A 13,154-nucleotide genomic window follows, 5' to 3' on the forward strand; every position below is an offset into this window, starting at 1 on the left:
GAGTATGAGTCTTTTGCCAGTGATAGACATTGTTTGTGTAAGTTAATATTGCATCTCAAACTGTTCAAAAGCTATGAAAATAATTGTTTGATAGCAAAAAATGGATTCACTACTTGCTACTTTTGAATGTGGTGAGAGCAAATTTATAATGTTACATTTCTTGCCACCATGCATAATGCCAGAAGCTGCTTTGTAGCATTATCAAAATCTCATGTTGTTCACATTATGCCACCTCATTTTAAATCATGAGCTAAATCTTAGTGGTCTGCTGGAACAAGAGACATTTAAACGGAGTCCATAATAAAGAAATTGTTAAAACGGTTCTTCTGGGAAGGTCTCACCTGACAGTTTAATTCTTCTATCCTGCAGTTGAGAAAGTGCAAAGGGATGTGTACAGTGCTGGCACCATGGACAGCTGCCTCTTTTACATACTCCTTGAATGTAAATCAAGACTTGTGCTTATGTCTGTCTTGAACAGCATGTTACTAGTTTGTTTTTTTTTTAAAGTAAAGGATGATCATAGAAAGATGAATTATTAACAAATCTACATTTTTTTCACAGTGTTTTAGAGATTCCTACTGATCTGGATTGTTTGCAAGATGGAGAGAGCCAATGCCACACTGGTGAAGGACTTTTACCTAACTGAGCTGTCAGACCTGCCAGAAGTGCGAATTTCTCTCTTTGTGATGGTTCTGCTGATCTACTTGGTCACCCTGGCAGGGAACGGGGCTATTCTCCTGGCCATTGGGACAGATAATCATCTCCAGACCCCCATGTACTTCTTCCTCAGCAGTTTGTCTTTGCTAGACATTCTTTGCCCAACCGTCACTGTGCCAAAAATGCTCCACATTTTCTTGTCACAGGACAAGAGAATATCATTTGGGGGTTGCATGCTACAATTATTCTTTCTGATTGATATGGTGGGTACTGAAATTTTCTTGCTAGCAGTGATGGCCTATGACCGCTATGTAGCCATATGTAGCCCTTTACACTACACAAACATTATGAGTAAGCGCTGTTGTGCTCAGCTGACTGCTGGAACCTGGCTAACAGGCATCATTAATTCCATGGTTCATACTTCAATGACTTTTACATTATCGTTCTGTGGGCCAAATAAAATCAACCAATATTACTGTGATATCCTGCCAGTTAGGGCTCTTTCTTGCTCTTCAACATACGTCCCTGAACTAGTCCGTCTTCTTGTAGCTGGCATTTTAGGAGGTGGTGCTTTTCTTGTCACCCTGATTTCTTACATCTATATCATTTCTGCTATCGTGTGTATGCACTCTGCTGAGGGAAGGGGCAAAGCCTTTTCTACCTGTGGGTCCCACTTGACTGTAGTTTGTCTATTCTATGGGACTACCATTGCTACCTATGCCCGGCCCTCCTCAGCATATTCACCCAAACAGGACAGAATTGTTTCCATGTTATATGGAGTTATCACTCCCATGGTGAACCCTATGATCTACAGTCTGAGGAATAAGGAAGTGAAAAGAGCCTTAGTCAAAGCACTTAGTCTCAAAAGAAATTAATAAACTGCTTATGTTCAGTTTTTCTACCATTTGCTCTTGGAATATGTGGCTTCATTACATTTTCTTAAAAATAAAGTAAATATGTAATAATTAACAATATGCAGCATTGTTTACATAAAAGAATAGTTTAATATCATTTGATTTGATGTTAGAAAGGTATGCACAGTCAAAAATGTTCTTTCATTGGCTTCAAAAAGATGCAACAGATTAAAAATTGCTTTAATAAAAAGGGTTTTTTTTAATGCAATAAGGACATTAAGAAAACTTTGTTTATTGATAATTGTCTCCTCTTTTTCCTTACCCCCTTCCCTCTACTTTTATGACATATTTAATATTTGTCACAGTTTAATCTACTAATAACTTCAATTCCCTCCCTTTTTTCTTTAATTTTCATTTCTCTTCCTTTTTATTGAATAAATTGAAAAAAATAAATTAAAAAAGGATACAATCAGAAAAAGGAATTCTAGCAGGAAATATTAAGTACTTGGCAGCAGGAGTTTCATAGAGGAAATGCTAAGACAGATGGTATTTTCTTCACTCTCTTGACCTATTGTGGAAGAAAGATAGGCTTCTTGGCCTTCTGGCATCTAAAGTCCACCGTTATGGCCCACCAGCAAGTTCTGGCGCAATCTTCATTTCACGAAAGCCCAAAAGCTGAACTTACCAAAATGTTCATAGAGTATGATGCTGAAATCAATTTTCTTTCCTTTTATTTGCATTGTATTTTGTCTGTTTATAGAAGGGAATGGATAGCAATCACTTGTAACCTATTGCTTACAACATCTATCTACTAACCTCTCCTCCATGCATTTCCATTCTGTAATAAAATATCTCTTTTTAGAGTGATGAAGATGATCGTGTTCTGGAACAGATCTTGGAACCTAAGGCTATAGGTTCACCTGCCGGAAGAACTCAAGTTCAAGGGTGGGTGAATTCTCAAGTTCAACAGCTGAGCAATCCAATTACTGTCTCTGTGCATTTTGGCAGGTCTTATCTGCAAGGCACCCAACCAGCAAAATAGGGGAAAAGCATTGTCAAAAACCATTCTGTGAAATTATAAATCTGCTGCCAACATAGTGATTTTCTTGTGGTTCATGGGATGAATGTCCCTGACTACAAACATGTGAGATTCAAAGTACAAAATAAAAAAGTAAAGAGGAAGATCACAAGGAACAACAGGGCCCTTTCAACTAGTGGAAATATGTTAGATAAACCTATTGGACTTTTTGAGAGATCTTTGGGGAAACTACCTCTTCTAACAAGAGGTAGTTAATTTATTGATTTTAATACCGACATTGTTTTAAATATGTGCATTTCATATTTAGCAGTACTTATTTCCACTTTCTGTTCTAACCAGTCTGGGAACTTTCATAAAAAGCAAACAATCAGCATCTGAATATTTGTTTAATGTGTTTTTAAGTGAAAAGAAAACCAGCATGGTGTGGTGGTTTGAATATTGGGCTGTGACCTTGATGACCAGGGTTTGAATAACCACTTTGGTGTGGAAATCCAGAGGATCACTGTGAGCAAGGAACACTCTGTCAGACTTAGAGAATGGCAATGACAAAGCCCCTCTGACCACATCTTGTCATGATAAGGTCATCTTAGGTTCACCATCATTCAGAGATGACCAGAAGGCACACATCAATGACATTTCTAAGAGGCAGCATTATGTAAGGGTATGAATATTGGACTACAACTCTGAGAAACCACAGTTCAAATCCTACTCAGATATGGAAGTCCACTGAATGATCTTATGCAGGCCATGGTCTCATCTCCTCCAGAGAAGGCAACAGCAAATCCCTGTGTGAATAAATTTCACTAAGAAAACTCAATGATTAGGTCAGCCTTAGAATTTCTGTAAGTGAGAAATGATCAGAAGGTGCAAAATGACAGGATTGATAAGTAAATACATTAAAATGTGAAAGTAGAATAAACCAGCTTTGTCAGAAAGTATTTCTGGCCAATTATCTCACAGGGCTGAACACTAGTGGGTTTTAAAAATTTTTTAGGAGTGTGTGCATTTATTTGGAAGGTCTGGAGGGTATGAATGATCAAATGGGTGACATGAATGTCATGCTTCTCTCCTATGTTTGGTGTAATGATTCTTACCTAATAGGCCAGAATAGAAGCCTGGGAAGACAGTAGGGCAAACCTCCATTTTGAGAGTGTCTGCCAGTAAAGCAGCCATCTTGAGGGAGGATAGTTGGAAGATGGGAGGAGTTGGAGGTCTCCTGGGATTGGCTAGAGCTGAGGAGGAGGAGTCAAGTCTTGGGAGGGAAAAGATTTCAGCTTCAGAGAGAGAGAGAGAGAGAGAGAGAGAGGAGAGGAGATTTGGGAACTGGAAGTGGTTTGGAGGCTGGGTATTTCTGAGAGAGAGTGTGTTTTGTGTCAGGGCAGGGCTGAATAGCTGACAAGAAAGGTCAGGCAGCATCCTGATTACTTGTGGGAGATAGCACAAGGGATTTGCTATCTAGTTTTAGTAAGTTAGCTGTAAGGACTCTGGGGAGAGTTAGCTGATTACTCAGAAGACAGCCTGGGTTAGGTTAGTCAAGAACCCATTGCTATTTCACTGAAGTAGAGTGAGGTTTGTTTTTTTTTGTATCCAGTAGCTATATCTGTGAGGTTAGCTCTGTTTGTAACCAAGCCAAGAAACTCTTTTTAAGCAACCATTAAGATATTGTACTATAGTAACAAGACAAGCGTTTGTGCCTCTCAAAAGAAGAAACCAGTTGTCTGTTTGTTTTTTATAAATAAATCTTTTCTCTGTTTGACTTTTAAGAAGCTTCTATCGTTCCTCAATCTATCAGTAATCCTTTGTGATAATTTTAGCCTCTTTAACATCCTAATACCACAAAAAGGTCACTTATCCAAACAGTCATTTTGGGAGCTAAGGGAAGAGCTGTGTTGGCAGAGAAGGGGAAAAGTTTACCTCAGAAACTCACTTTAAAAATTCTAAGGTGGCTTGGGTTGGTGGCAGCATATAAAGAGAAGACAAGTACTACAAACTATACCATTACACATGAGATATAACACCATGTCGCTACCCTAATATTGTCCAGCGGCGTGTTATTTGGTGATATACTGACCTAGTAGATTGTGATTTTGTTACATTTGGCATGACTAGATGCATGTTTCTGTTTAGAGGAGTTCTGATGGTATGATAGAAAAGGATGGCTTTTCTTGCCTGATCCTTAATTAGCTCTGATGTTTTTCCCAAACCTGTTGTCATGAGTACTATCTGTAATGGAACTTTCCACTTTTTCCATGGTAGTTGATTTTGGTTGGAAAGGAGGGGATCAGAAACGGTAGGCAAAGTCACAGTTTGATTTAAGCTCCAATGTTCTAGATTCATTTTTTTTTAAAAAAAAGAGCATTGAGGGAGATTTTTTTTAAAAAAAATGCAGTTGAATGTTGAGGTGCAGGTGAGATTTTTTCAGTTCTTTTTTGTTTCTGCATGAGATGCCAAATTGCTAAAGTTGATTTTGTCTATCGCACTCTTCCTTCTTTCTTCCTCTCATATTGGACACACTTCTACATCATAATACTCTTGTTAGAAGAGGAGTGAATTTTCCAGACACCCTCTCAAAAGGGCCATATCTAATATATTGTCACAAGTTATTATTCATGATGCTCTCTTTACTTCTTTAGTTCGTATTTTAATTTTCATAAGTTTGTGATCTGGGTCTTCCATCCCATGAAGCACAGGAAAATCACTGGTTTGGCTGTTCAAGTTGGTGAGGTAAATTTCCCCTTCCTCCTTCACTGATCCATATCCATTCCTCCTGAAGCTGCATGCTTGGTGAAAGAGGGCAACCATCCTAGTGTTATCGAAAAATCAGACCCCAAAATTATGAATTATGAGACGCAACTCCATTGGAACATGCAGTTCACCGACATTGCCTTTTTTATTCTGTTCTGTAACAATTTCTTACAAATTTCTTTGGAATAATGCCTCACCACTCCTCAGACTTCTGGACATAATTCCTCAAATTTTTAGAATCCTTTCAGAATGAACTGAGAGACTTGAGAGAAACACAGAATGGGCTTGCGTCGGAGCCCCTGAGCCCTCTTTCCTGATTCACCCAATATGATCTGTATTATCTTTGGGAATGCATCTTCTCTTATGCCTCCAAACCAGATCCACTCTTACAACAACCATTGAGATGGCCATCATCTTCAGCACCCATTGTTTATCTGAACTAATGCTATTCTAGAGCTGGAATATTAAGCTCATCATTGATTACCCCACCACATTTCTTCCCGATCGCACATCTTACATGGGTGAAATTGGCAGACTCTTAAAATAGTCCAATGACAGTTTATTAAATTTTCCCACCACTGTGAAGACCAACCAGCGATGACTTCAGAGAATGGATCCTAGCTGGCCAGGTTTTGAGCCAATCTGACTTGAATAGGTGTAAAATACAATAAATATGCTATGTATTTGCAATTGCAGTATGTCAGTTCTTTGGAGTGCTTTCTCCATTGATATCCTCTCTGGCCTTGAAAAATAAAACTTCTGATTTTGCCTTCAGCCTGTCTGTGTCTCATTTGGCCTTTTGGGAAGCTAGATATGACAGGCTCTGAATCCACAATTCTTGCAGAAGCGGAAATCACATATCACTCTGTAAAATAGTGTACTGTTCTTCAGTCAAAGCTATAGGAAGCATTCTTGAAACAAGCAACTACAAACACAGAGGGGTATTTATATTTATTTTTAAAATGTTTTATTGAAATATTTCCAAATACAATAAAAATTACAAGTATTAAAAAAGAGAAAAGAAAAGAAAAAAGAGAACTAAGAAAAATAAATAAAATATAGCAAAATATACATAGCAGTAGAACCGTGGCTCTGACTTTAATTTCAGTAGCTATATAGACAGTTTGACTCTTGTTTTAGTGGGAACAGTGTTATTTCACTTACCTATATCCAAAAAAGTTATTTCTAACCATTTTTCAGATCCTCCAGCACAATTCTGTGCTCTGCTCCTGCTGGCAGATGACCATAGAGTGTCCTAGGTGGACCTAGAAATTGCTAGTTTGTATATGTGTGTGTTTAAAACCAGAAGTAGAAGTAGGCTTTGTTTTATTATTATGGGAGGTGGTATTTTGGCTGACAATGAATCCCTCACAGTCACTAGTCTTGCTGCAAAGTATCTCCAAAATGTTATTCATTACTGCCCAGAGACAGCAGCTGAATTGCTCAACTGTTGAACTGCTGAACCCACTCATCATATAACCTGAGTTCCCAAGATAGCTGAATCTGCTGTGTTAAGTTTCTAAAATCTGTTGCTAGAAAAGAATAATCTTCCTCACTGTAGAGATTTTTTTTACAAAAAACATAGAATAGAAATGCACATATACTTGCTAGATAGATCTTGTAATGTAAGCAATAGGTTACAAGTGATAGTCAACCATCCCCAAATACAATGAAAATAAAAGGAAAGAAAAATTTGGCATCACACTCTTTAAATAAAAATATTTTTTGTAGATTTCAGCTTCTGGGTCTTCACTGAATCTCCCCAATGGATCATAATAGCAGGACGTGAGACTCCAGAAGCCCAGAGCATCCCATCCTTCTTCTACATTGGACCAAGAAAGTGCAGAAAATACCCCTTGGCTTAACATTTCCTGTAGAACAATCCTACTGCTAAGTACTTAACATTTCCCCCTATGATTTCCATTCCTGACTTTAACCCTTTGAAGACATTAAAAGAAGTCCTATGGCTGTATTTCCAAATATAATGCTTAAAAAATGATGTTAAAATATTCTTCTGTTTCATTACTGTTCCACGTTATTCATTCAATATATGCTTCTTTATTTGTACTAAAATTGTGCAGGAAACACAACACTTTAGAACAGGAAAATGGTGGAAAGGACTGAACCTAAGCATTTTATTAAAACCTTTTAAGATTAAGTGCTTTGACTAAGGCTCTTTTCACTTCCTTATTCCTCAGACTGTAGATCATAGGATTCACCATGGGAGTAATAATGCCATATAACATGGAAACAATTCTGTCCTGCTTGGGTGAATATGCTGAGGAGGGCCGGACATAGGTAGCAATGGTAGTCCCATAGAATAGGCAAACTACAGTCAAGTGGGACCCACAGGTAGAAAAGGCTTTGCCCCTGCTCTCAGCAGAGTGCTTACGCAAGATAGCAGAAATGATATAGATGTAAGAAATCAGGGTGACAAGAAAAGCACCACCTCCTAAAATGCCAGCTACAAGGAGAAGGACTAGTTCAGGGATGTATGTTGAAGAGCAAGAAAGAGCCCTAACTGGCGGGATGTCACAGAAATATTGGTTGATTTTATTTGGCCCACAGAACGATAATGTAAAAGTCATTGAAGTATGAACCATGGAATTAATGATGCCTGTTAGCCAGGTTCCAGCAGTCAGCTGAGCACAACAGCGCTTACTCATAATGTTTGTGTAGTGTAAAGGGCTACATATGGCTACATAGCGGTCATAGGCCATCACTGCTAGCAAGAAAATTTCAGTACCCACCATATCAATCAGAAAGAATAATTGTAGCATGCAACCCCCAAATGATATTCTCTTGTCCTGTGACAAGAAAATGTGGAGCATTTTTGGCACAGTGACGGTTGGGCAAAGAATGTCTAGCAAAGACAGACTGCTGAGGAAGAAGTACATGGGGGTCTGGAGATGATTATCTGTCCCAGTGGCCAGGAGAATAGCCCCGTTCCCTGCCAGGGTGACCAAGTAGATCAGCAGAACCATCACAAAGAGAGAAATTCGCACTTCTGGCAGGTCTGACAGCTCAGTTAGGTAAAAGTCCTTCACCAGTGTGGCATTGGCTCTCTCCATCTTGCAAACAATCCAGATCAGTAGGAATCTCTAAAACATTGGGAAGAGAATGTAGATTCGTTAAATTGAATTGGGAAATTGTGTTCAGGAGTATTGTTCTCATGCTACCCACACATATACAACACAAACACACACATCTCATGTTGCATTCAAGACCAGTTTATATGCAAGGACTATGCAATGAGGCAGTTGTCCTGTGTGTCAGGTACGGGGCAATATTGTACTCATCTGCTTTTTCTTTCTCAGCTCTGCGATAAAAGAAATAATCCTTGAAGTGAATTAGACTGGGAGATAAGAAAGAATGAATTTACTGGCTGGTGGTTACCAAAGCTGGCATCTTATACCCTTAAGCCCCATTGACCTCAATATGACATATTTTAGGCAATATATTCATGGAACTGCAATACAAGTTGGCTAAGTATGAATGTCCTTCAGGGAGTAGAACAGCATCTGAGTGACTTATAGGCTTTTTAAATACTGTTCTAGTATTAAATTTTAATACTATTTAGTATCAATACATTTCAATTAAGGAAAATCCATGAAGATGTCTTCAAAACAGCTTGCCAGTTATACCTCAGGTGGCTCATATAATCCCTTTTAATAATACAATTCCAAAAAGAGACCAGGCCAATGCGGAAGAGTAACCTATATATAGCTCTGTTTTTGCTTGCTTCTTTTAGTAATGCTTCTAGGTTGACAAGCGAATTTGTTACTCTGTATGTAGCGAATTTGTTACTCTGTATGAAAATTTTAGTGTATAGATCTATGTTCGCAGGGGGCAGATAAGGAAGATTATAGACAGGAGAGGATAGCAACAGAGGGACCGGATTTATTTGCATATGGAGGCTGATTGGTCATATGCAGATTAGCATAGCCCCAGGATTTCAAAAGGTTGGGAGACAAAATGACAGTTGGGAAGAGCAGGGCCGAACATTCTAAAGGGGCGGAGTTAAGTTCAAAAAGGAGGGGAGTTGGGAACAGAGTTTAAAAAAAGAGAGTTAGTTGAGTAGGGATTGCAGTTTGTGAAGGACAGAGAGTTAGGGACTCCTGTTCATGAATGGTAGTTAATAAATCCTGTTAGAAAAGTAAGCCGCTAGTCAAATAGAGTACAAGTTTTGAGAACCTAAAGAAAAGCCAGTGGTGCTTGAATCAGAAAGTAATTTTAGTCTTATATGTGTAAAGCAAATACCATCTTGATAAATGAGAAACATTGAGAGCCTAATTCAGGAAAGTGCAACAAGTATATTATACGTGACTGAAACTCAAGTTTGCAACAAAAATAGTAATTGTAACCACAATCGTTTGGAGCTTGGAATGTTTGAATAAACATTGATACTTTGTTTCATACAAGAGAGACTCAAGCCTGTGTTTCCAAGCCAAGAGACTTCTGCTTTATAACACTCATAGCAAGTCAGATATTAAAGCTTTGGCAGAAGACTGCACATAGGTGCATGCTTCTTTACACAAACTGGTGTCCTCCCTCCCTGGCCTTTACATAATTGGTGGCAGCTGCGGGATGCGTAGAATACATCTAATCTAGTGCCTCAGAAAGCTGAGGGATAAGTAGAATATATCTGGTCCAGTGCATCGGAAAGAGACAAAATTTACCTCATAAAGAAAAAAAGTAAGAAAAAATGGCTCCTCCCAAGGGCAAGAAAGCTGGAACTGAAGGAGAAGTGGTAGAGGAGGGAGCACAAGAACGTGAGGAAAGTCAGGAGCAGACAGTTACATCAGTAGAACTGCAAAGATTACAAATTCAGTTTGAAATAAGCAGAATGGAATCACAGGAAAGGTTACAGTTAGCTAAGTTGGAGGCTGAAGAAAGAGAGAGAGAGAGAGCGGCTGAGGAAAGAGAGAAGGCCAGAGAACATGAAAGACTGATGATGCAGTTAAGAATGCAGGAACGAGATAGAACTAGTGAAAATACTAGTGTACATAGTTACAATGACTTCTCTGCCAAAGTGAAGAGATTTGCTAAGTACCAAAAGGGAGACGACGTAGAAGCATTCCTTCTGGCATTTGAACGAACCTCTTTGGAACTAGAGATCCCAGAAGAAAGTAAAATGTCATATCTAAAGCCTTTAATATCTGGCGAGCTGAATCAGATATTGGCTGATATGAGGGATGATGAGATAAATGATTATAGATTGTTTAAGTCAAGAGTTAAAGTTAGGTTTGGGATCACTCCTGAACAGTGCAGGAAGAACTTTAGAGAGATAAAAAGAAGAAATGGTGAAACATATGTCCAGCTGGGAGCCCGATTAGACAAAGCCCTTGATCAGTGGATAGAAGGAAGTCGGGTTAGCACATTCCAACAGCTAAAACATCTGGTGGCGTTGGAACAGTTTTATAAAATGGTGCCCCTAAACATGCGCTGGTATGTCAAAGATAAAAAAATTGAGAGTGTGTCACAAGTGGCTGTTGTCCTTGATGAACTGGAAACTGATTACGAAATGAAAAACTTGGGCATGGCGTATAAGAGATCGTATGAGGAAAAAGGAAACAAATATATATACAAAAATGCTACAAGTCCCTCACAGCCATTGTGGAAAAGTAAAGACCAAGAAGGGAGGGACAAGGCAGATGAACAATATGGGAGAAAGAGTAATTACTATAATAAGGAAGTAACAAGACCGGGTGATGTGAAGATCACATGCTACCATTGCCAAGAGCCAGGGCATATAAGAGCAAGGTGCCCTAGGTTGAGGAATGAAAAGAGTGTTACTTCACCTCCAAGAAACATTCGTCTGGTACAGAAAGATAAAGGGACTGGTCACTATACAGAGGAGGTTAAGAGTGAAATGAAGTCCACAGATGAGACCAGTAAAGTATTCCGAGTGTGGAAAGTGAGAGAGGTTGAAGAGTATGACTATAGAGAGGAGATAATAATAAATGGAAGAAAAATATTGGGATTAAGAGACTCAGGAGCTCAAGTGTCCCTAATCCAAAGTCAACTAATAAACCCGGAGCAGAGAGTGCCTGGTAAGAAATATCTATTAAAAGGAATCTATGGGCCAGCATTCGAGACATCGGTAGCGGAAATCCCTGTAACTTATAAAAAATACAAAGGAATGTGGCAAGTTGGAGTGATGAAGGAATTGGAAGTTCCATTCATTATAGGAAATGACCTATAAGAAGAATGCCAAAGAGTCAATGTAATTACTAGAAAATCAGAAACAGAGGAGATGGACGGTGATTCTGATGAAGCAAGTACTTCACGAGACAACGAAGAGAGTGGTGAACTTATGCAAATGAAATTCTCAGATAAGCAGACTGAAGTGTTCTTAAAGGAACAGAAGAAAGATAAATCTTTAGGAGAGTCATGGGAACAGGCCAGAAGTGAGGCTGGTGGACCATTAGCTGAAAAGTCTAGTTCTTTCCAAGTTATAAATGAAAGATTGTATAGAGTTGTCAGAAGGAGGAAGAGTGGTGATAGTGTTGAAGTGAACAAACAGCTAGTAGTACCGGAGAAGTACAGATTAAGAATATTAAAGATGGCCCATGACACAACATTCGGAGGACATCTGGGAATTAAAAAGACGAAGGCAAGAATTCAAGAAAAATTTTATTGGCCTAATATTGGAAAGGAGGTCAAAGCATATTGTCAGTCCTGCCAAGTGTGCCAGCTAATTGGGAAAGCCAACGATAAAACTAAAGGACTTATACAATCGGTGCCTGTGGTAACAACGCCCTTTGAGAAGATGGGAATTGACATCATAGGTCCCATATCCAAAGCCACTAAAGAAGGAAATAAGTACATCTTAACAGCCATTGACTATGCTACGAGGTATCCAGAGGCAATACCTTTAAGAGACTTACAAGCTAAAACGGTAGCTGATGGACTACTTAATATTTTTGCCAGAGTGGGATTTCCCAAGGAAATTGTGACAGATCTAGGAACTTATTTTATGTCCAAGCTGATCAAAGAATTATTTAAAGGCTGTGGCATTGTACATCACAACACAACGGCATATCATCCGCAGAGCAATGGATTAATTGAAAACTTTAATAAGACAGTAAAACATATGATCAAGACATATGTCAACAAAAACCCTAATGACTGGGATAGACAGTTACAACATCTTTTATTTGCATATCGAGAAGTCCCACAGGAGAGCACGGGATATAGCCCTTTTGAACTTCTGTTTGGTAGAAAAGTGCGAGGACCCATGGACATCATAAGTGCAAGTTGGACTGGTGACGAGGAGATCCAGGAGGAAGATATTATGGACTATATAGAGAAACTTAAGGAACATATAGACATTGTACGGGGTGAGGCATCGAGAAATCTGGAGTCAGCTCAACAAAAACAGAAAGAAAGTCGAGATGCGAAGGCCAAACATCGGAACTTTAAAGAAGGAGACAGAGTGCTGTTACTCAAGCCTAAATCCCATAAGAAAATGGATATGGCATGGGAAGGTCCCTATGTAATATTTGAGAAACTGTCTGATGTGAACTATCTGATAATGAAAGTAGGGGAGGAAGGAAAATATAAGCGTGTGCATGTTAATAGGATAAAACCCTATTATGTGAGAACAAATTTGATTTTTAGGGTAGTAACAAAAGAAGCAAAAGCATATTCAGTAACAGAATGGGGAGAATTAAGGGAACAAAGTATCATACCTGATGTGTCTAAGTGTTTAGAATTGTCAGAAAGTCAAAGATGTCAACTGAGAGATGTATTGATAAAGCATCAGGATATATTTAGGGATGTGCAAAAAAAAAAAGAGGAGCTAATAACTCATAGGATCAATACGGATGATATAAAACTCATAACTTCCCATCCGT

General features: G+C 38.8%; 2 protein-coding genes across 2 annotated transcripts; one reads left to right on the plus strand and one right to left on the minus strand.

Annotated features, from left to right (window-relative positions):
* Positions 1-599: 599 nt before the first annotated feature.
* On the plus strand, positions 600-1,532 carry LOC132764321 (olfactory receptor 5V1-like). Its single transcript, XM_060758310.2, has one exon. It carries the CDS (start codon positions 600-602, stop codon positions 1,530-1,532), a length of 933 nt encoding a protein of 310 aa, XP_060614293.2.
* A 5,901-nt stretch (positions 1,533-7,433) lies between these two features.
* On the minus strand, positions 7,434-8,366 carry LOC132761908 (olfactory receptor 5V1-like). The gene has a single exon (XM_060754952.2). It carries the CDS (start codon positions 8,364-8,366, stop codon positions 7,434-7,436), a length of 933 nt encoding a protein of 310 aa, XP_060610935.2.
* Between the last annotated feature and the right edge of the window lie 4,788 nt (positions 8,367-13,154).

This window comes from Anolis sagrei, chromosome 1 (assembly GCF_037176765.1).
Source record: "Anolis sagrei isolate rAnoSag1 chromosome 1, rAnoSag1.mat, whole genome shotgun sequence".
NCBI lineage: Eukaryota > Metazoa > Chordata > Lepidosauria > Squamata > Dactyloidae > Anolis > Anolis sagrei.

Coding starts and splice junctions, on each gene's coding strand:
- LOC132761908 (XM_060754952.2), bottom strand. CDS start 8,366: ATGGAGAGAGCCAATGCCACACTGGTGAAGGACTTTTACCTAACTGAG.
- LOC132764321 (XM_060758310.2), top strand. CDS start 600: ATGGAGAGAGCCAATGCCACACTGGTGAAGGACTTTTACCTAACTGAG.